At 38.2% G+C, this 21,788-nt stretch overlaps 1 protein-coding gene across 2 annotated transcripts in view; it reads right to left on the minus strand.

The window, feature by feature from the left end:
* Positions 1-21,788, minus strand: part of pdgfc (platelet derived growth factor c) — a gene marked incomplete at its 5' end in the record, with an annotated part of 67,292 nt that overhangs the window by 13,396 nt on the left and 32,108 nt on the right. For both annotated transcript variants that reach the window (XM_079839610.1, XM_079839609.1), the window contains 2 exons: positions 5,418-5,598; positions 17,765-17,960. In XM_079839610.1, the coding sequence (XP_079695736.1) occupies positions 5,418-5,598; positions 17,765-17,960 (377 nt within the window). The remainder of the gene's footprint in view (positions 1-5,417; positions 5,599-17,764; positions 17,961-21,788) is intronic.

A 21,788-nucleotide genomic window follows, 5' to 3' on the forward strand; every position in this document is an offset into this window, starting at 1 on the left:
TAAATGAGGAAATACTGAGTGCGTGCGTCCATTTAAAATTAAGAACTTAACCCTTGGACATTTTTGGTTTTTCCCTTTTGTCTATTTATTTTTTATAATTTTACCTGTGTTAATGCCAACTGCACACATTTTGGTTAATTTTGTGTTTATTTTGTATTTGAATTTTACCATTTCACCCCATTTCATTTAATAAATCTATTTTACATTAGGTACACAAAATAGACCTTAAGGACAAAAATGTCCCAATTGAAACCCAATTTTTAATCCCTGGGCCATTTAACTACAAAGTGATGCAGTCTTTGTTAAAATGTTTACTATTTTTTACCAGATATTGCCATTTTCTCAGGTTTGGCCTGTAAAGAAAACACTCGCTTTAGCATGCTATAGAGCCAATTGGATAAATTATGCAGATATAAATTATGTGGGAGTGTTGGTATGGAGGTCAGAGTGAGGTTTGTATGTGTGTAGTAAAAATATTGTGTGTGTGTGTGTGTGTGTGTGTGCCCGCATGTAATATTTGAGAGAGGAAAAAGTCTGTGTACCAGTGGAGCTCTGCTGGCATCTAATTGGAACTGAAAAGCTCTTCCTAAAGGCTCATTTTTTGATATATCAAACTCAAATTTAGAACACATCATTAGATGCATGGCTTTGATTCTCTTGCAGTTTTAGAGTTCAACACGTTTCATTGAATATATATTTTATATTAAACAATGCTCATAAATAATTTTCATAAACTTTAATGCATTTTGTTTCACTGTTTAAACTTTTTTTTTTTTTACTTCAACAATAATCTGCCAAGGGTCTTCTTTAAAATGAGACCAAACTTAAGTCTGTGCTCCCAAGCTTCAAATTTTTATGACAGTTTTTGACACTGACTTTTTTGTCCTCTAAAGGACCTCAGAGTAGCTTTTAAATTGACGAATAAGGTTTACATATCCAGGAACTTAATTACATTTAAAATACAAAATCAGTCATAACGTACCTTTCCTCCCACATATTCCTCTTGTATGTCATCACATTTCATAACAGATGCATTGATTTTAAGGTAAAATATTATCTGAAAAATAATGGCCTCATGGATGTTGTGCAGTATGACAACATGATGTTTCAAATGGCTTGCAGGTTGTGGGGTTCTATTAGACTACCAGGAAAATGGCTTACCAGATGGACATGAGCGCACAGACTCAGATGTCTGCCAGTAGCCCGTCAGAACACACATTGGAGCAGTCAGTTCTGTAGAAAACCAAATAACAGCGCAGTGGTCTCACTCAAAAATGCACGTGATTCACTGTGGACATATTTTGGTGAAGGCCATGCTTGGTGGCATGCCAATCATACACAGTGGTTGTAAGAAGAGGAGAAGAGAAATGAAGTGACTGGAGTCATTTCCACACATCTAACTCTGAATTTTGAATAGGTATTGTGTTTGAAATTATACGTCTTATGTAATTTAATAATCCATGTGGTTGTCCTGAACAAATGCTGCTGAGAGGCCAACATAACCGCCATCTACAATTACTTTAAAAACAAGTGGCAACTACAAAGGTTCTTATATACAAGTGCATACTGTTCACACTGCATGTTAACCTCTCTCTTTTGAAGAGAAGCTGTTGCCAATTTAAAATGGTTTATAAAAAAAACCTGGCCTGAACTTGGTTTAGCCTCAGCAACCATGTTTCACTTTTGGTCCTTATCAAACCTGTTACTCTGTTTGGCAAGAAACAGATCTCACCTTTGTTTGAGACCTCAGCCTGCGCCCTCTAGGGTTTCATGACTGAACTAGATATTTAGCCAGTAGAAATCAGAAAGCACATGCAAAAGGCATTTTTCAGGTTAAAGGGGGGAAACATCTATGAAATCAAGCTGGGAGCTAAAAGCTGCAGTCCAGTTCCTGACTCCCATGATAATCACAAAACTTTTCTTATTTCCAGCTAGGTGCCGTCTTAATGACCTCTTCCCTCAAAACCCTTACCAGTTCCCAAACTCTCTTCCTGAGAATTGCAGCTGGAGCTTATTTTCCCCCTTCTCTCGTGGAAGTGGTGAAGGGGAGTGATTGCTTGTTTAAACAAAGTGCAGAGCTGCCCCCGTGATCCTGGGTTTCCAGTAGCTGAGGTTGACCACAGAGAAACAGAATTTGGCTGTTCTAACAGGGCAGCCCATTGCCACGGTGTACAAAGCCAACAGCCAGCCGGCTAGGCCACTCATTTCCCTAAATTGTGTCATAAGTGGGACTAAATGCAGAACCTTAAACAAGGTATGGACAGCAAAGGAAATAATGAAAAAGAAATTGAGCTATAAACACAGGGTAAACACTATAATTACACCATTAAGTGTTTTATGAGAAGTGCACTGGATTTGTGAAGTCAGGCAAATGAACACTTCCACGATGCATTACTTTGATGTTGTTACACGGTGTTGCTCAACAGACAATAACTGTAGGCCACATAAACTGGATACGGTCAGAAAATTGCAGAGATCAGCATTCCCACTTTATCTGTTTGTGTAGTTCGGTTTTATTGATATTTCATCCAGGTTTATAGTTTGAGAAATGTTCAGCTCCTTTCATTACACAAAAAAAGGAGGCTGATTATAAAATCAATTCCTTAGCAGACTTATAATACATTTGCACAAGCCAGATGGATAAAATATGGTAAAAGCAATAGCCTATGCCAGAGGTTTTCAAACTTTTACATGTCAAGTACCCCCAAATGACTCCCTTTATAAAATGTAAAAGCAGCTATATTTTTGTGCAAACGGACCCATTTATACGTTGTGATAGATTAAATAAGAATTGTGATAATTAAAATATTATCTGAAGAATATGTAGGCTACTTATTGGCTCAATATTAACAAATACAAATTCTTCCACCCAATATTATCATTTTTTTATTTAATTCAAATTCATTTGTAAACATTTTCATAATAAATATTCCAAAATTTAAATTTGCCATATAAAAAAAATTGATAAAGCTTTTTCTTTTTCTTGCACACTTTTCCAGTTTGAAACCCACAGGCCTACCAAGGTAAAGTACTCAAGAAGGTCACACATTTTGAATTATTCAGTCCAAAAAAAAAGAGAGAGAGACAAACAGAAACATACTTAATCAGCCCTTGTAAGGGAATCCAAAGAAGATTCCTACTAAATTATCATTAACACCACTCCGGTTTTATATAATTTAGTTGACAGTAGGTGGTGTGTGATGTGCAAATTAAACTAGGTATTAAGGCATGCTACCAGAGAGAACCTGACTTTAACAGCACTGAAGATAAATAAATAAAGGCTCTTTTAAGCATTTAAGAGCTAGAAAAGGAGTTTCATGTGTATTTTTTAATTTTACTATGAAATTGTATCCACCTGGTATTTAACAATGTATTACAAGAAACATGCTCACATAATTGCCATGTCAAAATAGCAATATTTATAGGACTGTCAAACAAAGCTTCATTAAAAGTACAAATGACTTGTTTTTGGTTTGTGGAAGATGTTCTGCCACACACTTTCCGAAATTATGCCAAAAGAATATTTCGAACTCTTTGATGCACACGGGCACGCAACGCTCAAAACGCAACTACCGTCCAAAAGCCTCCTGAATACCAATGTTTGGTGAGGAAGAAAACAAAAACGGTGCACTGTGAGTCAGGGCTGGAGGAGTCAGTGTTTGAATTGTAGGTTCCAGCTTGACATCCTCCTCCACAAACACTATAAATAGAGCTTGATTCAGCCGCACCTCAGATGCAAGCTCTGTGTCCAGAAAGCAGCCATAACACACCACCTCCTCTGCAATAATAGAGCACTGCTCAAAGAAAAACACACCATTTAGTTGCTCAGAGGCTGAGAAGGTATAGATAATGCATAAAGTTTTCAAAACCACAACAACTCAGTCATGCAAGGAGGAAACAAAAAAATTGATCACAAAACGAAACAATTCTAATTATAAATCAATGTGGTGAGGACGCATCGAGTTGACAGACATCTTGTTCCTTCATGTCACATTGCATAAATAAAATTAGGTACTAATAATGTGTGAATTGATTGATATGAATTTCATTTACACTGCCGTTCAAATGGGGTCTGAAGTATCTTATGCTCAACCAAGTGTGCATTTATTTGATTAGAAAATACAGTAAAAATGATAAAATAACAATAGTTTCTGTTTTAATATATTTTCAGATACTCCAGTCTTCAGTATCACATGATCCTTTAGAGATAATATGATGATATGCTGCTCAAGAAACATTTCTTATTATCATTAATGCTGAAAACGGTTGTGCTGCAGAATATTTTTTCAGGTAAAAAAATCTTTTGTAAAAACGTACAGTATATAGAAAAAACTGTATAGTGTATATCTTTGTGATTGGATATTAAAATATGTTCTCAAAACTCCTAAAGCTCGCAAGCAAAGAAAGTGATGTGCAATGTTTGTTTGTCGGCAGGTTTTGTAAGAGCACAGTCGGTTCCATCATCGTTCAAATCAACAGAAAAGCAGGTCAGTTCTGAAAAAGACTTGCAGATCGGCATCAGCAATTTCAATGAAAAAGCACCAGTTCAGAAGGAAAATGGCATATAGAAGTGCCATATGCAGTTTTCTTTGCCTTTTCATCATCCACAGCCACATTTGTCCTGTCTAATTTTGGTGACCTAACTTACCACAATTAACACTACAATAATTATGTTTCAACAGAATAGATGCAGTCATTATCTACCAGAAGGAGATAAAGCACACCTTTGTTCATTGGAATACAATGAGAGCAAATTTCGCGCAACGTAGCAAAGCGTTCAGACACGCTCTGAAGGCTCAGTAAACAAATGCAAGGGAAAGTGGAGTCATAAAACTTTGACAGGCATCACACATCAAAGGCAAGCATGTCTATTAAATCATTTCAGGGGAATAATCCTTTTCAAATGTGCCGTGTGACGCCTGTCAGGGTGTAAATTAAAGGGAGAAATCTGAACCAAGGCCAAGGTGGAAAACACCGTAGCACGCCCCGCTGTGGTTTTCACCACCACATAAAGTGAAACATTGAGGAGAAGGTCTCTGAGGTAGGAATATGATTAGAACTTGAAATTTCCAACTTAGTAAGTGCCATTTAAGGTTGCCAGGTCATTTCAGAGGAAAGGGATGGTGATTACAACAACAGATGCATCGTAAAATATCAAATGGAAGTATGTTTTTAGTTTTAAGATCCTTTTCTTTTTTGTCCCCAGTTTGTTCAAGTACATATCTCTTTTCAACAAAGCTCACAGTATTTCTCATAAACAGCTAATTATCTTTTGCACACTGTGTATTTCAGATAATTTAGCACTGGGCCATTAGGGATTAATAAAATGGTTTTCAACAAAAACGCAGCCGGCCCTCTCAATAAATGTTGCATAAGCATTACACAAGGAAAAACATGGTGCGTGAGTCATTTCTTACCTGTTGAAGCAAAGTGTAACGGATGCAGAATCCTGGGTCTGAGGGAAAGTATTCATCAGAGACGAAGCGGATCAGGATCTGGTTCCCCTTGGATACCTGGGGCCCTGGAACCATCTGTGAGCCACACCAACGACCCAACACTATCCCTCCAACAGGCTCCTCCACCTCCACATAATCATACCTACAACAGAAAACACACTGTTTTAGTACAGAGATTAATGGTATTAACATCAATCTGGGTGGTTGGGTAGGAGAAATCGGATTATGATCGAATTTCAAGAGAAGGGTCTCTGATTTTGTGACAATTAACAACAATAAAAGAGTCCTTTGGATACATGTCATTGGATGTTGATAAATGTGGATGTTGGAGGTTAATAGGAAGGCACAAAAACATGTCTCATCTGATCGATTTTTGAAGGCAGCATAGATGCATTCTTCGCTACCTTTGATATCCCACAATCCTGTGCGTGGGCCAGTTGGTGGTCAGTTTATGCATAAATGCACGTTTTTGACCAATGTTTTCCACTTCTGATGTAATTTCTAGTGCAAAATTACTATTGTAGTAATTAAATATTTGCTTAGCTACCACTAAAGCTCGCTTTATTTTGCTAAACCGTTACACTGCCTCAGAAGTCTGTTTTGGTGAGGTACCTTCATGCACAAATGCTGCCTACAAAGTAATTGCCTGATAAGGCAGCGAGGCAACAAGTCAGCTGCCTACATTTTCGGACGCAGCCCTAGGCCGTTTCTCAATATGCTTTCTTGTCTGTACTTGTGTTCTTGTGGACCTGTGAAATGTCATCAGTCGCTGCCCAAGTACTGTTCCAATTCAAAGTTCAAGCCAAGTACAGTTCAAATCCCCGGATGTGTTCTTGCTCTGACCCTTTTATGCATCGATGTGTGACTTGTGCGGACTCGAGACAGCCAGGTATCCCAGAATGCATCTTGTACCAACCAGCAAGTGTCAATAGCTGATGAGAAAACCCACGTAATTTAAAAATACTACTGTTATTGTCACAAAATGTAGTTTTAAGAGTTTTTCAGGCGAGAATGTAGTTGTTTAAAGCTCAAATCTGTGGTTTGTTTATAAAGATAGCGCCTATTTTATCTGACGTTGTGAGATTCAGTCGATCACTGGGTGCTCCGAGCTCATTAACCCCGCCGAGAGAAGCCTTACCTCGGCTAGTCCTTCTGACGTTTGCCGCTGGCTCTGATGTATCTGTAGTGGTCAAACATGAGATATAATTCATCTCGTGTAGACCTAACAGGCGTTCTTTGGTCTTATGAATCTATAATTTGTTCCCTATAGGCAAATCATTTTGGCTGAGGGCAAAGTGAAGTTTCATAACTTTATATATTTATTATTTTATTTTACCATTGTAGCCTACTAGAGTGCTGACTTTGGATGTTTGACTGAATTCTTGCTTTATTTCTTATTGTATAGCTTCTTATACCTTTTACTTATACTTTTATAATGGCTATTATTGATCATTAAAACTGACAAAAGGGTTGTGTTTTATGTCATATCCAATTGTATTATAGTGAAGATAATCATAGTACATATGCACATATTGCCTGAACCACATTTGTTTTGTTATAAATACACATGCAATGAAGATAAACAATTGTACTCGTTGCATCAACCACATTTGTGTAGCTATTAATATGTTTAAAAAAATAAAATAATTAAGAAGCAGAGTGGTGTTTTAGAACATATTTTGTTTTATTGTTGCCTAAAATACATACAGAGATAACCGGAGTAGCCAGAGCGAGCTCAGCAAGGCTATCATGAACGCTGCTGTTCCATTTGCAAAATTACCGTTCTTGCATCCTCCCTTCTTCGGGAGTTCGTTCTCCCGAGCTGAACTTGGCAAGTCTGAACTACCAAGGATGCAAGTCTGAAGTTTGCGAGAAACGCTCCTAGTGTGCCATCATCATCCTGCCAGAAGCATGTGATGATGCACACCTAATGCTAATTGTGCCTCATCGCCACTGCCATAAATCCAGCATCATGTCCTTCCTGTTGGCCACCAGGCAGCTTCTGTCACTTGCCTGAACGAGGGGAAACGGCTAGTGAGAGAAGATCTGAGGGGAGGTTGACACTGCTCTGTCACAACTATATAGTTAATTCATAACTGTCCCTCATCATCGGGTGTGAGCGAAGGCTAATGGCTACGAGGCATCTAAGTGTAGGTCTAATTCTTTGAAGGCCTACACAGGGAACTATGGCAATGAAGCTATTTACAGAGACACTATTACACAGACATTTAAACAAAGGCAGCAAAGAAAGATGGGAAAAGTAGAGCGGGGGGGGGGGGGGGGGGGATACAGAGCGAAAGAAAAATTCTAAAACGCTTGAGAGAGTGAAGAGTGAATGAGATTAAAAGGAGGACTACGGACATGTAAGCTCATAAATTATATTTATCTGTATTTGATCTCAAGCTAATATGCTAACGCATTAGGCTTTATATAAGCTACAATAGCTGTGACCTAGAAATCCATTCTCACAAGCATTCAATGAACTGAATAAGCTATAAAATGAAGCATGGCTAAGTGTATTATCTCAATCACCCTGATGGAACTGCAGTCCACAGAGAACATGAGAGCTAAATCTATCTGTTATTATAATTGTCTAAAAACATATTGGATTCTGGGGATTACTCAGCTATCCAAAATCGCAACAAAGCTGAAGGATTGTTTTGCATCTACTTCGGGGGAAAATTAAAAAAAAATCACACCTAATCAAATGATAAAATTAAATTTACTCCTAAAATGAGCACAGATTGAACTGGTTATTACATGCATGTACTTTACCACTTTACATCAAATTCACATACTGACACAGGAGGGACCAGTCTAAGAATGAACAGCACCTGCTGAAGTAATAGCATCATTTATTTAAACTGTCTATAAACTGCTTTAGCCTTGGTTAACTAAAGGAATTATGGTAAGAATGCAAAGATGTTTGCAAAATTGTTGTTTTCCCAATGTGACTGCAATTGGCAGAGGGCAAAATTACAAATTGGACATAAAGCTACATATTCACTGACAGGCACATGCAAGTGAGTATATAATGCTAAAATTATCTATCCATCTATCCATCCATCCATCTATAAATTTATATATTTATAACATTACAAAATATTTCAATTTCAAATGTTGACGACTAGTGTAATGTCTGCATTTTAAATTGTAATAATTCAATGTGTCTATTGTGTCTATTTATGTCTATATGTCTACTGTTTTTACCCCCAAATCTATTCTCGGTTTGAAAAAAAAGAAAGAAAGTAAAAGACACTTGCTGGTTAAACGGACACTGGACACCTGAATTTCTGACACATTCAGGTATGATTTTCACTAAGCCACAACACGAAGCAAAAGATCTGAGGGCTGAATCTGATAGCAGGTGAAGTGAATAACACGGATTATCTCTTCATCACGGCACTTGTTAGTGGATGGGATATATTAGGCAGCAAGTGAAAATTTTGTCCTCAAAGTTGATGTTAGAAGCAGGAAAAAGGAGCAAGCATAACACTTTGAGCGAGTTTGACAAGGGCCAAATTGAAGGAACCAAGGAAGGAACAGTGGTGAACCAGCGACAGGGTCATGGGCCAAGCCTCATTGATGCACGTGGGGAGTGAAGGCATGCCCATGTGGTCCGATCAAACAGACGAGCTACAAGACGATTGCTCAAGAAGTTAATGCTGGTTCTGATAGAAAAGTGTCAGAATACAGTGCTTCACAGTTTATTGCGAATGGGGCTGCATAGCCACAGACTAGTCAGGATGCCCATTACGCCGCATTCACACAGGGCTTCGGCGTCAACGCTTGATGGAGGGCGTGGCTGAAGCTTGGTGCCTGACGCGACCGTCACAACAGCTAATCACATTACTTGCCGCTTGGACCACAACACAACACAAAAAAAGCGCCTTTTTTGACAGCTAGTCTGTGAGACTATTTTGTGTATGAAAACTGATCACTTTAATATTTGATTCCTCATTTGGCTGGGGGATAGCGCCTATTTGAGCCACACATGATATGATATGCTGCTGTCATTCAATGATAAACAGAGTACACGGACGGAATACAAGCATGATACATTCCAGATTCTCCAACCGTCTCTGCCACCTCCTTCCAGGCCTGGTCTCTCCAGTTTGTGTCCCGGTATGTAAATAATGATTGGTAGTAAAGGACCGGGTGATTATCCACCGCAATTATTAGCTTTTCCTCCATTTTAGATCGTTCTTTACTCTTCATTCACTCTTCATTCACCGGTGTTTTAAACGAACGCGATTGGCTAGCGTCTGCTCTAGGATATTTGCATAGGGTGATCTGATTGGATGACGCCTGCGTTGGCGCTTGAAAAGTTGAGAAATCTTCAACTTTTGCCGCTTGCAACGCGAGTGAAGCGCCGCGACGGAACCCACAATTCAGTTCGGCAACGCATGACGTCACCCATTCAAAGTAAACGAGAAGCGTTGACGCCGACGCCCCGTGTGAATGCGGCGTTACTGTGTAAAAAGTGCTACAGTATATAAATAAATGTGAATTAACTTGACTTGACTGACTTTAGTGCAAAAATGCATAATCTAGTTCAACCAGGTGTGCAAGTATAGATTTGGGGGGGAAACAGTAGACATATAGACATAAATACCCTGGGCACCCTGACTAGTCTGTGGCAAAGAGTGGCGCTGTGCATGGCAACACGCAGCAGCAGTTCGGGAAGCTTGTGCGCAGTTTGTGCTGTTTGTTTGTTTTTTCGCTTAAAACAAAAGACTTTTAAATATAACAGGCTTTTTCTTTTTTTAATGTTTTTTTGCCACTTTTTGAGTGTTTTATGCGAGCTTCGTGAACCTCTGCAGTATAGCCGCGAGTACCTCCTACTACTACGTAACTCTGGACAGGGCACTGTGGATCCCCTGGTGGCGTTTCCAGCAGAGGTTATCCAGTCGGATTCTACCGCGGCAAACCGAAAATGGGTATCCAAGCCGAAAGGGGTGAGGAAGAGGGGGAGCCGGATGAACTGGATGAGCTTCGGGCAAATGTTAAGTTCCTGAAGGAATATAGTGGAGCATGTCTTCTCGCTCTCACAGAAACATGGCTCAAGGAACAAGACTTGGGGAACCCTATCGTTTGGACAGAGATCCAACTGTGACGGGTGAATCACAAGGTGGAGGATTATTTCTTTATATTAACAAAAGTTGGTGTAATACAGTGGTCATTAGGGAGACATTATGTTCACCTGACATTGAACTTTTATCTGTATCCCTACGACCCTATTACTTACCAAGGGAGTTCCCGCAGATTTTTGTTCCGTTCGTGTATATTCATCCGAGAGCTAATGCTGATACGGCAACCCGAATTATCGTTAAAACTGTGCAAAGGCTTCAAGTGATATCGCCGGACGCACCAAACCTTATTATGGGTGATTTTAATCATTGTAAAATGGGGAAATCCCAGTGTGGTTTTTATCAGTATGTAACCTGTTTTACACGTTATATGAAATGTTTGGATCATTGTTATGGATCTGTAAAAGGAGCATAAATCATTTTGTAAAGCTCCCTTAGGTACATCTGATCATAATGTTGCGTACTTGGTTCCTTTATACAAATCTGTCCTGAAGAAAACTAAGCCGGAATGTAATTTAGTTCCGGTGTGGTCGGCGGAATCTATAAATTGTCTCCAGGACTCTTTTAGTTGCACAGATCTGGATGTGTTTACTGATGCTTGTGCTGATTTAGATGAACTTACAGAGACTGTGTCAGCTTATATTACTTTTTGTGAGACTCTTGTCATTCCAAGGTAAGAAATTTGCATTTACCAAAATAATAAACCATGGGTCACTAAATCTTAAAAAAAAAAAAAATATACAACTATCCAGAGAAATATTTGTTTTAATCAAGGTGATGTGACTCATATATATATATATCACATATATAAGGTTCTACGAAACCAAGTTAAAAAAAGAACTTAAACTGGCAAGGCTTGATTATAAGGATAAAGTGGAGGATATGCTACGTACCGGAAATTCACATCTTGCACGGGAGGGGGTGAAATCCATGATGGGGATGCATTCTAAAAAAATCTCATTTCTTTTGATGGGAGGCTCGATTTTGATCTTTCTAATGATCTGAATGTTTTTTATAATCGTTTTAATAGTTATAATTTTAGTCAGGAATTGGCTGTTTTTAACAATGCTGCTCTGGAGCAGAATAGCGTTAATGTTGATAAGGATACGGTTTTAAAACTTTTTCGGGGTGTAAGAGAGGAAAAGTCCTGGCCCGGATGGTATTGGAGGTCATTCTTAAGCATTTTGCGGAACTACTGGCAGATATTTTTTGTTTTATTTTTAGAATGTCATTGAGCCTTCATAAAGTTCCTCGTCTTTGGAAGGAGTCTATTATTGTACCAGTGCCTAAGAATAATGTACAAAAATCTTTAAATGAGTACAGGCCAGTAGCACTTACGTCTCTGATAATGGAAATCTTCGAGAAGATTGTGAAGGATGCGCTTTTGACCGTGGTACAGGCCATGGTCTAGATCCGCTTCACTTTGCCTACAGGTCAGACAGGGGTGTTGATGATGCAATATGTACCCTATTAAACATGATTTTGGCACACCTTGAGGGCGCAAAAACTTTTGTACGTTTAATTTTTATTGATTTTTCATCAGCCTTTAATTGTATCCAACCTCATATCTTAGCAGAAAGGTTAAAGTGTTCATAATATTGATTTTGGATTTATATGTTTGCTGATGGATTTTTTTATTTACCAATAGGTCTCAACGTGTGAAGGTAAATTGTGTTTTATCTGATGTACTTTTTTCTTCTACTGGGTCACCGCAAGGATGTGTTCTTTCACCTCTTTTATTTGTGCTTTATACCAATGAGTGTCAGACGCAACTAGAGAGGCGTCATATCATTACGTTTGCGGATGATTCAGTGATTGTTTCCCTCCTTAATAATGTAAGCCCGCTGAAATCGTTCCAATGGAGGAAACGATCGCGGGCAAAGGTTGCTGCGTGTTCTGTCTTTTCAGCTGGGCAAAAGGGATTTAATTTCAATTAATCTTTTATCTGACTCCATTTATCATAATTTCGAATTTAGGTTAGAATGCCAATTGGTTGTTTGGTCATTTATATTTAATAGATAGTTGCACATTTAATTATTCTGTTTAACCCTTTTTTGAAATTATACCCGTTTCGTAATCTACTAGAGATAATTAATAATTCCAGAGTAAGTCAGAATAGATCAAAATGTAACAATTTATTAACAGTCAGGTAAATGTATAATGCCAATTACATAATCAATTCAAAGATAATCCATACATAACATCAAATACTCTGAAGTAGCCTAAAGAGTGAAAGATGCATACCTGACTCAAATGGAAACACATGTTAACAATGGGAATTTACATTTATTCACTCTCCCATATGCACATATTGCCAGAAGACCAAATGGCTGAAGCCACACCCACCTTAACTATCAAAATGTTTCTAAACTCTAAAAAACCTTTATCTTCTTGTTTACTTCTGTGGTGATGAGATCTTTGCTGCAATTTGTCCTTTTTGGACATCAATATATCTAAAACCAATGAGATTATAGATTTTAGGAAGAATCCTACAGCCATCTCTCCTGTGGTTATTAATGATCATGCTGTTGAGATTGTGCATCAATTTAAATACCTTGGTACTGTAATAGATGAAAAGTTGAGTTTTGAGGCTCATGTGGATGCTGTGTGCAAGAAAGCCCACCAGCGTATGTATTTTTTTTACAGAAGATTTGTGGTTTTAATGTGGACAGTACTTTTATGAAAACGTTTTATTCTTGTTTTATTGAGTCTGTTATTACTTTTTAATTTGTGTGTTGGTATGGGTCACTTAATCTCAAAAACAGAAATAGATTACAGGGCATTGTTAAAGTGTGTGGTATTGTTGGCACAAGTCTGAATGATTTAAATTGTTTGTATAAAGCCAGGACTCAGAGGAAGGCTGAGTTAATGATGAGAGATGCCAGCCATCCCTTGCAGGATGTTTTTAAGTTGTTACCTTCTACTCACAGATATTATTTACCACTTTGTAGGACTAATAGATTAAAAAATCCTTTGTACCAGCTGCCATTCATTTTTTTTTTAATTATTCAAGACTTTTGCTCTTGTGTGTCGTGTTGTTGTGTGTTTGTTTGGTATTGTTGATTTTATAGATTACTGCTGGCTGTGAAACAAATTGCCCCTTGGAGATAATAAAGTTGACCTAACCTAATGCTGACCCCTGTCCACCGAAAGTGCCAACAGTGTGCATAAGAACTGGACCACGGAGCAATGGAAGAAGGTGGCCTGGTCTGATGAACCAATCATAATGTTATGCCTGATCGGTGTGTATAATACAAAAAAAAAAAACACTAAAAAAAACATCACATGCATCACGCGTTAGGTATCGAATATAACATACTATCAACGTTTTTCCTCTATATTTCTTTAAGCAGACCATTAAGCAGAGGGGTTTGTCTCATTCCCAGTAACACTTTAGGCAGATGGCTCATCAATAATGTAATGCGATTTCACTGTTACCAGGTTTACATGCATACATTCACTCCACAGAAGCTCAAGTAGGACAGAAGCATGAAAGAGCAGCAGATATCTTTTAGAAAATATTGCACAGCATCAGAAAACTGGGTGAAAAAGCACTGGGTGCTTAACTTAAAAACAAGCCACAATGAAATTTCAGCTAATAGCTCATTATAAAGAAACAACACTTTGTGCTTAATAACATCGTTTACTTTCATTCATTAACAGAGAGGATGAGTAAGTAACCTCATTAAAAAAGTTGTGCTGTAGATTATGGTGAAATATATTAATAAAGTTTGGGGTTAAAAGTAGTCTCTTATGTTCTTAGGCTGCATTTATTTGATCAAATATACAATACAAACATTCAATAAAATAGAAAATAATAAAAATGGAAAGTTATTTTACATAGGAATAAATTACATAATAGTACTGCTAACTATTACAGTGATGTCAAAGCTGAATTTTCAGTGTCACATGATCCTTCAGAAATCATTCTAATGCTGATTTGATGCTCAAGAAACATTTCTGATCATCAAATGTTGAAAATCTTTGTGGAAACAGTTTTTTTCAGGATTCTTACTATTCTTACAGCATCCTAGCTGAATAAAATTCTTAATTTCTTTAAAAAATTTAAATACAATAAAATCTTGATGAAAGTGTACTTCATAACAAAAGCTGATATTTCTCCCTCATGCTTCATAGGAAACTTCAGAAGACAACAGTAACACTAATGTTACCTCAATATTTCACCAATCATTAATTAAAAGTTGGTGTTATCAGAATCATGTATTTAAGTCAGTGGTTCACAGTTTGAGAACCTCTGCTACAGATTAAACTATGATGATTCTTTATTCTATAACAAATACAGTCTGTAGAGATGAAAATGTCCTATCAAAATTGTTCAACAGACTTCAATGACAAATATTCATGTGCATTAAAAAAATGTACTGTTGATCACAATTCAAATTCCTAATCGTTGCGATGACTGATACTTATTTCTTATATGTCCTTTCAACACTTTTCAGCTTTTCATCAAAAGACAGAACCAACATTGTAAAATTTCCTAAGTAGTACAGAAAATCTGGCCCAGTTTTCCTATCGGTCTGAACAAACACACAGGATGATGAGAGCTGTCTGTAGTGGCCTGTCGGCTCTGGGCTGGGCTTTGCTGGAGGCAGCATGATAGGATTCAGCATGCAGCTTTATTACAGTTTATTCCAGCCCAGTGCTTTGATTCGATCCAAACAGAAGGGGATTCTTTCTTCATTAACTGGCATAAGATCATCATACCAATGTGTATTAATGCCTTTAAAATATTTAACAACCATATATTGAAAAGCAGTAAAAGGAGAACAGCATGGATGTTGTGCTAAGGGGTAAGTTGCATGCTGTGTGCTGTGAATGTGAAGGGGAAAAAGTGCCTTTGGTGACTGTATATTAAAGTTGTGAGTGAGTGCATGTACCATCCCTCAATAATGACTTCATGATTGTAACAGTAATGCATTATTACAGACCAAGTCACCGCATGCCTGCTAGTTATGTATATAAAACATATACATGAACACAGATGACACAAACACACACACACACAAACTCTTTCCAGGTCAAATACACTCAAACTCACAGCAAAACTCCAACCCTACACGTTCCTCAAGGTCACAGCAACTGATTTAAATAAAATGGACAAGCGTGCACAGATTCATAGCATCAATGTGGGCATTCTGGGCAAAGTTTTCTTGTCATGTTCACCTATCGGTATGATATGTCTATGAGCAGGGAATAAAGCATATTTATAGTTAAGTCAATATGAAAAAAAAAAATATCAATGGATGCTGATTACTTCATATGCTATCTTGGTCTTTTAATCCAAGTAAACAACTTTGCTTTCCTGATCACCTGACATCACTTAGGCCACATGCAATTGGACAATTTAAACCAATTAGCATAAAGCAATAGGAATACAAGTGTATTTAAAAATCTCATTATGTAAGCAAATGGATTGCGAATGGCAGTTTGTTGAATTTTTATAAGACTAAGATCAATAAGACTAACCAAAGCGGTGTTAATGTACCGCTAACATAAAGCCACTAGGAGGTGCTATACATGCAGTGGGCAAGACTACAGAGTTCCCTTTCAAATGGGAACTCAGACTGCGTCCTAGGACACTAATGGAGAATGCCTTCAGCATGACCGGTGTCTGAAGCATGTGTCAAAACACGACAATAACATTGGTCGGCGACAGCCTATGACGTCACTACTGGTGCGAGCAGAGTATAAAAGGGCGCCTCCACTCACTTGCAACTGGCAGGATATATTTTTTATCTTTGGCCATATTCCCTTTAAGTTATTATTTGAGTACAAGGCCCTGAGCTAAGCTGCCCAATGTAGCCTGGGTTTCTGGCCCTAGGATGGGGAACTGTTACTCCGGATCAGTTCAGTTCAAGTTATTGATATATGTTAGCCATACAGCACTCATTCCTTCAGCATGGCAGAGTGGGCATTTGTTCCCCATTAGTGTCCTAGGCACAGTGCGAGTTCCCATTCGAAATTCACATGATCTAATTGATTATTGACAAGAAATAAAACTATACTGATTTAACTTGTTTAATTACAAGAGCACTATCACAAATCATGAGGCTTGCAGACAATGAGGAACCTTTCACAGGTAATGTCCACAAGTCAAGAGGACATTAAGACAGAAAAACACTTTTATCATCAATAACTGGCAGAGGTCTACAAGCATTTTTTCCACATGAAACCACCAGCTATGGGAAGGTCATCATTTAGATTCTGGGAAGTAAAAATGCACAGATGTGCACGTCTGCAATCGATTGCACCATCCAGCAAAACAGAGGCATGGACAGAGGCCTGGAAGGAAGGAAGGAAGGAAGGAAGGAAAGCTAGCCTATAATTGAAAGGGTCTTAAATGTGGATTGGCTGGCTGAGCTGTGTGTGACCTACACTGCGTGTATGTGTACGTCTGGGTTTGCATGCGCCTCCAGAATCTCAAACAGATGCTGTGGAGTTACATAGGAGACTTGGAACTAAATATGCACAAAGCCGAAAGGGCTGTTCTTTATGTCACTGTATCAGTCATGGAGAAAATAAATATATAACAGAACATAATCACTCTAGGGGTGGGCTTTTCATTATTCATCAGCCTTCTTGCAGCACAGCCAATCTCCCAAATGGCCTCCTTTCGACTCTAAATCTTAAAAAATGGACGTGGTCACAACAAGCACATACATCTCCACTGTAATCCTCCCTCCCTTCCCACATACACTTATACTGCTTCATTGTATATGGGTGCTTTATCTTACGTCTGACCCTGTCAAGAGAGTGCAATGGATGCCTGATGCTGCTTGTTTAGTAGTGCTGATTTGTCGCATAACACTAAGCAAATATTTGAGCGCCTCAAAGGAAGCACTTGGGAATTTTTCAAGCTCTCAAATCTTCTAAATCACCTCATCTCTACAGTTTCGTTCCAGCCTTGATGCTATATTGAAACCCGCCTGTTTAAATCAACTGTCAGCTTTGGCTTGTACTAGATGGTCACATCCCTGAAGAACCATTTTTAAAAAATTGTCAGGTACTACAGAAAATTTGCATTTTGAGTTCAAAAACAGAATGCATAAATATTTAATAAATATCAATGTATTTTTTCCAATTGAAACTACCACCTTCATTAATAATAATAATAACAATATAATGTTAAAATATTGTCTCCTTCTCTAATTGTGCATGTGAGACTTAGCAAGTGACCAAAGGGTCAGGGTTTCTTACTTGCAAATGTCGTCCTCTGCGTCCTCCAGGCCAAAGCGCGGATCAAAGGTCAGCTGGATCCTGGAAGTTTCTGTGACTGCCACCAGCCGCCACACTATAACTGTATTCCGGGGATACGTGTTGGGGAAGTCAGGACTTTGAATAATTCCATCCCCGGTGACACTGAGGACCTTCTCGTGTTGAGACTCATGCACTCCTTCACAAGAGAAAAGAAAGGTTTATTAGTACATTTTGAACCTGCATAACTCACCAAAGCGGAGAAAGAACCGGTCACAGTCATTTGTGAAAAGTTATTTTCCTTTTTTTTAATGCAAATTACCACCAAACTGGATTTAGCTTCTACTGCATCACAAATATAGATTATGCAGTGTATTGTGTGAATGCTAAATAATTGATTATAACATGCAAGGATGATACAAACTCAAGACTTCTGTTTTTATTGAGCATTTATTGACTGCAAACCTGATAATCACATTAAGGGAGTGATAAAAGGAAACTATGGAAATGATTTTGCAATGTCAAAACCATAAAACCAGCAGAATGATGTTCTACTATTTGCTAACACAGCCTACTCTTAATGAACCTCTGTGTATCAAAGCAATATTGTGCTTGGATGTTGCTTCACCAGAATAGTTTTCCATTATAGATTCAGATAAGAAAGATGAATCAGTAGCTATAAAGTGTTATTTATAGTGACACGACAGCTGGAAATGACATTCCTGGTTGTAACAGTAAGATAAGAATTAAAGCTAGGTCGAAAAACATTGTTTGGGTGGTGGAAACTTGTGAAGTCTACCAATACAGATGGTTCTGCTACAATCAATTGTACCTCTAAGAGCTCTGATAGTTTAACAGTTCAGAGAAATCCAAGGCGAAGAAGAAAACGTAAGTAATTTTGAGCTCAGTGATTCTGGTCTAGCAGGGCAACAGAGGTTTGTCATGACTTTAAGTTGTGTTTAACGTTCAAAAATGATTACATACTGATTCACTTGCTACTGTTATGACAGGATTGACATAGTTTTGCCTCCCTAGAGGAAAAAACTACAATGGCTTCCTTAATACAGCACAAATAAAAAACACGTTGCTAGGAAAGTGAAATGAGCTCCTAGAACACAATGCTGACAAGCTTTTCACTTGAAACAGAGACCGAGACATTCTTGAAGGTGCAGTTGGTGATTCTTTACAGAAACATTTTTGTTATGCTGGTTGAAAGTCTCCTCATATCCTGAAAGTAATCACTATGTTAAGCGGTCTAAATTTATTTTTATAAATATACATAATCTGTGGAAGAATAGGACCATAAAATGTTCGTTTAATCATTGCATTCGGTCCGAATTAAATAATAGCATGTGTTAGTCAACGCGTGTTTGCATACTACTGCACAGCCTGTTCACGCAGACATCATACATCATCAGCGTGTTCATGTACGTTGTGCAGACAGAGCGAGAATGGCAGGCAAACACCAACAACCTAACTTTCCTTCTGAACCTACACTGGCAAAGGATCTATGAGCCAAGCAGACTCTCATTGTGGAAACCCTGTCATGCAAGAATTATTACACAACGGCACGTTTTGCTAGCTACACAACCGAAAAATTGTTGCATCTAATTCCATTTAAAAACTTCTTTATATACTTATACTCATTGTTCTGTAAAATTCTCACCGGTGAATGACACAACGTAAATTAATAATAGTCGTCTCGCTTCTGGTCTGTGTGCATTCATGTGTTTTGGAGGTGGGTGCGATTGTATGCTTTCAATGCTAGCAGGTTAAAATTTCCATCACCCATTGCACCTTTAACTCTTAATCCACACTTCTCACTGTTAATCTGGGTTTGTAATTATTCCTATAGTCAAGATTCAATGTCACACTCTGCATACATTAAATGAGGTTAAAAACATTGATTGGACAAGTACAACAACCACACAATCAGTTCTAAAAACCACTTGCCCATCAGTGAAAATTTCACCATGCTTATCTGCACTTGTTAAGTCTGGTGGTTTGCTACCATTGTTCAACATTAATGGTTTCCTTGACACTGAAACTCAAAAAAGTTGTGTGAATGTACAAAAGTGAATGAATATTAAATAAGATAACCACTATTTATGATGCCATTAAATTATTCAATTTATGATAGCCCATTACATTTAATGTTTAATGCTTTTCTCTTCATCGTGGCACCTGTTAGTGGGTGGGATTTTTTAGACAGCAAGTGAACATTTTGTCCTCAAAGCTGTTGTGTTAGAAGCAGGAAAAAAAGGCAAGTGTAAGGATTTGAGTGAGTTTGACAAAGGCCAAATTATGATGGATAGAACACTGGGTCAGAGCATCTCCAGAACTGCAGGTCTTATGGGATGTTGCCAGTCTGCAGTGGTCAGTATCTATCAAAATTGGTCCAATGACGGAACAGTGGTCCGATCAAACAGACGAGCTACTTTAGCTCAAATTGCTCAAGAAGTTAATAGATATAATGATAGAAAGGTGTCAGAATACACAGTGCATCACAGTTTGTTGCGAATGGGGCTGTATTGCTGCAGACCAGTCAGAGTGAAATCGAGCATCTGTGGGATGTGCTGAACAAACAAGTCCGATCCATGGAGGCCCCACCTCGCAACTTACAGGACTAACAGGATCTGCTGCAAACATCTTGGTGCCAGATATCACAGCACACTTTCAGGGGTCTAGTGGAGTCCATGCCTCGACGGGTCAGGGCCGTTTTGGCAGCAAAAGCGGGACCAACACAATATTAGGAAGGTCATAATGTTATGCCTGATCGGTGTATAATTTTAACATTCACATTTCACATTCCAGGGTCAAAAGAAGTGTGAATCACTGGCTAACCTAAAGTAAAAACGAGCCTTTAACTGGGTTTTAAAAGAATGTTAAGCCAGGGTTAAGTGGGGTAAGAAAAGCCTACAAGTATTTTTACATGTGCTGATGCACTTTAGCCAACATTTCACAAGAGTTACATCACAGCAAAAAGAACTAATAAAGAACCAGCCTGAAAATACTTGTTCCAAAATGGGTAGAAAGGATTCTTAGAAAGGTATGCTTGTTTCCCGTCCAATAAAATGTTATTGAATTCCGAAAGTGGATTGAAATCTATCTTATCCTGTTGTACTAGGTTCAGAAAAGATGTTTGATTCAAACAGACAGCTGTTGAAATGCAACACCAGTGCTGGTTTTACAGGCCTGTCACATTCAGAGCCCACCCAGGGGAAATGCACACAGATTTTCTTTCACACTCCAGTCCCAGAACACGCGCACGCACACACACACACACACACACACACACACACACACACACACACACACACACACACACACACACACACACACTTGTGTGTTGTGTGGCAAAGCCACAGTGTCAATAGGTATCTTGATCGGTTACGGTGACGGTACAACATCTATAATGCTCTTCCCTGTCTATCTGACACACCAGAACTATTCACCTTCAAAAGTAATGAAAAAAACATTAACTTTTATGGAAAAAAAACCAAAACAACATTCACAGAAAGTAAGTAAGTTATACATGTTTGCAACAACATGAGGGTGAGTGAATTATAATTTTCATTTTTGAGGAGGTAGATTTGGCAAATATCCACCATGAATGTGATCTTTTTCTATCTTCTGCTTTTTTATATATTAGGATTGGCAAATTACTTATTTATCCCTCCACAGTCTAGATGACAGGTCCCATCACAAGCAGCAGTTAATGCTGAATGATGTTTCAGGAGTCACTGGAAGAGTAATGACTGAACCAATGGGGTTTTGGAAAGTTCTGGGGAACAGCTTTAACCCCTGAGGTGTGTCTGCAACCACAAGAGATAGAAATCAGATCACTATGACATCCGTAACTGAAGGAAGGAGGAGAACAGAGAAAGAGAGGGAGATAAAAAAAGAATCTGTTTAGATCATCAAAATTCAATATGTCTGACTAAGACTCTGTGTGACTTGTTTATAATAGGCAGGAGGAAAAATTTACAGTGTAAAAAAAGAAAAGACGAGTGATATAATTTCTCTC

This window comes from Gobio gobio (genome assembly GCF_949357685.1).
Source record: "Gobio gobio genome assembly, chromosome: 16".
NCBI lineage: Eukaryota > Metazoa > Chordata > Actinopteri > Cypriniformes > Gobionidae > Gobio > Gobio gobio.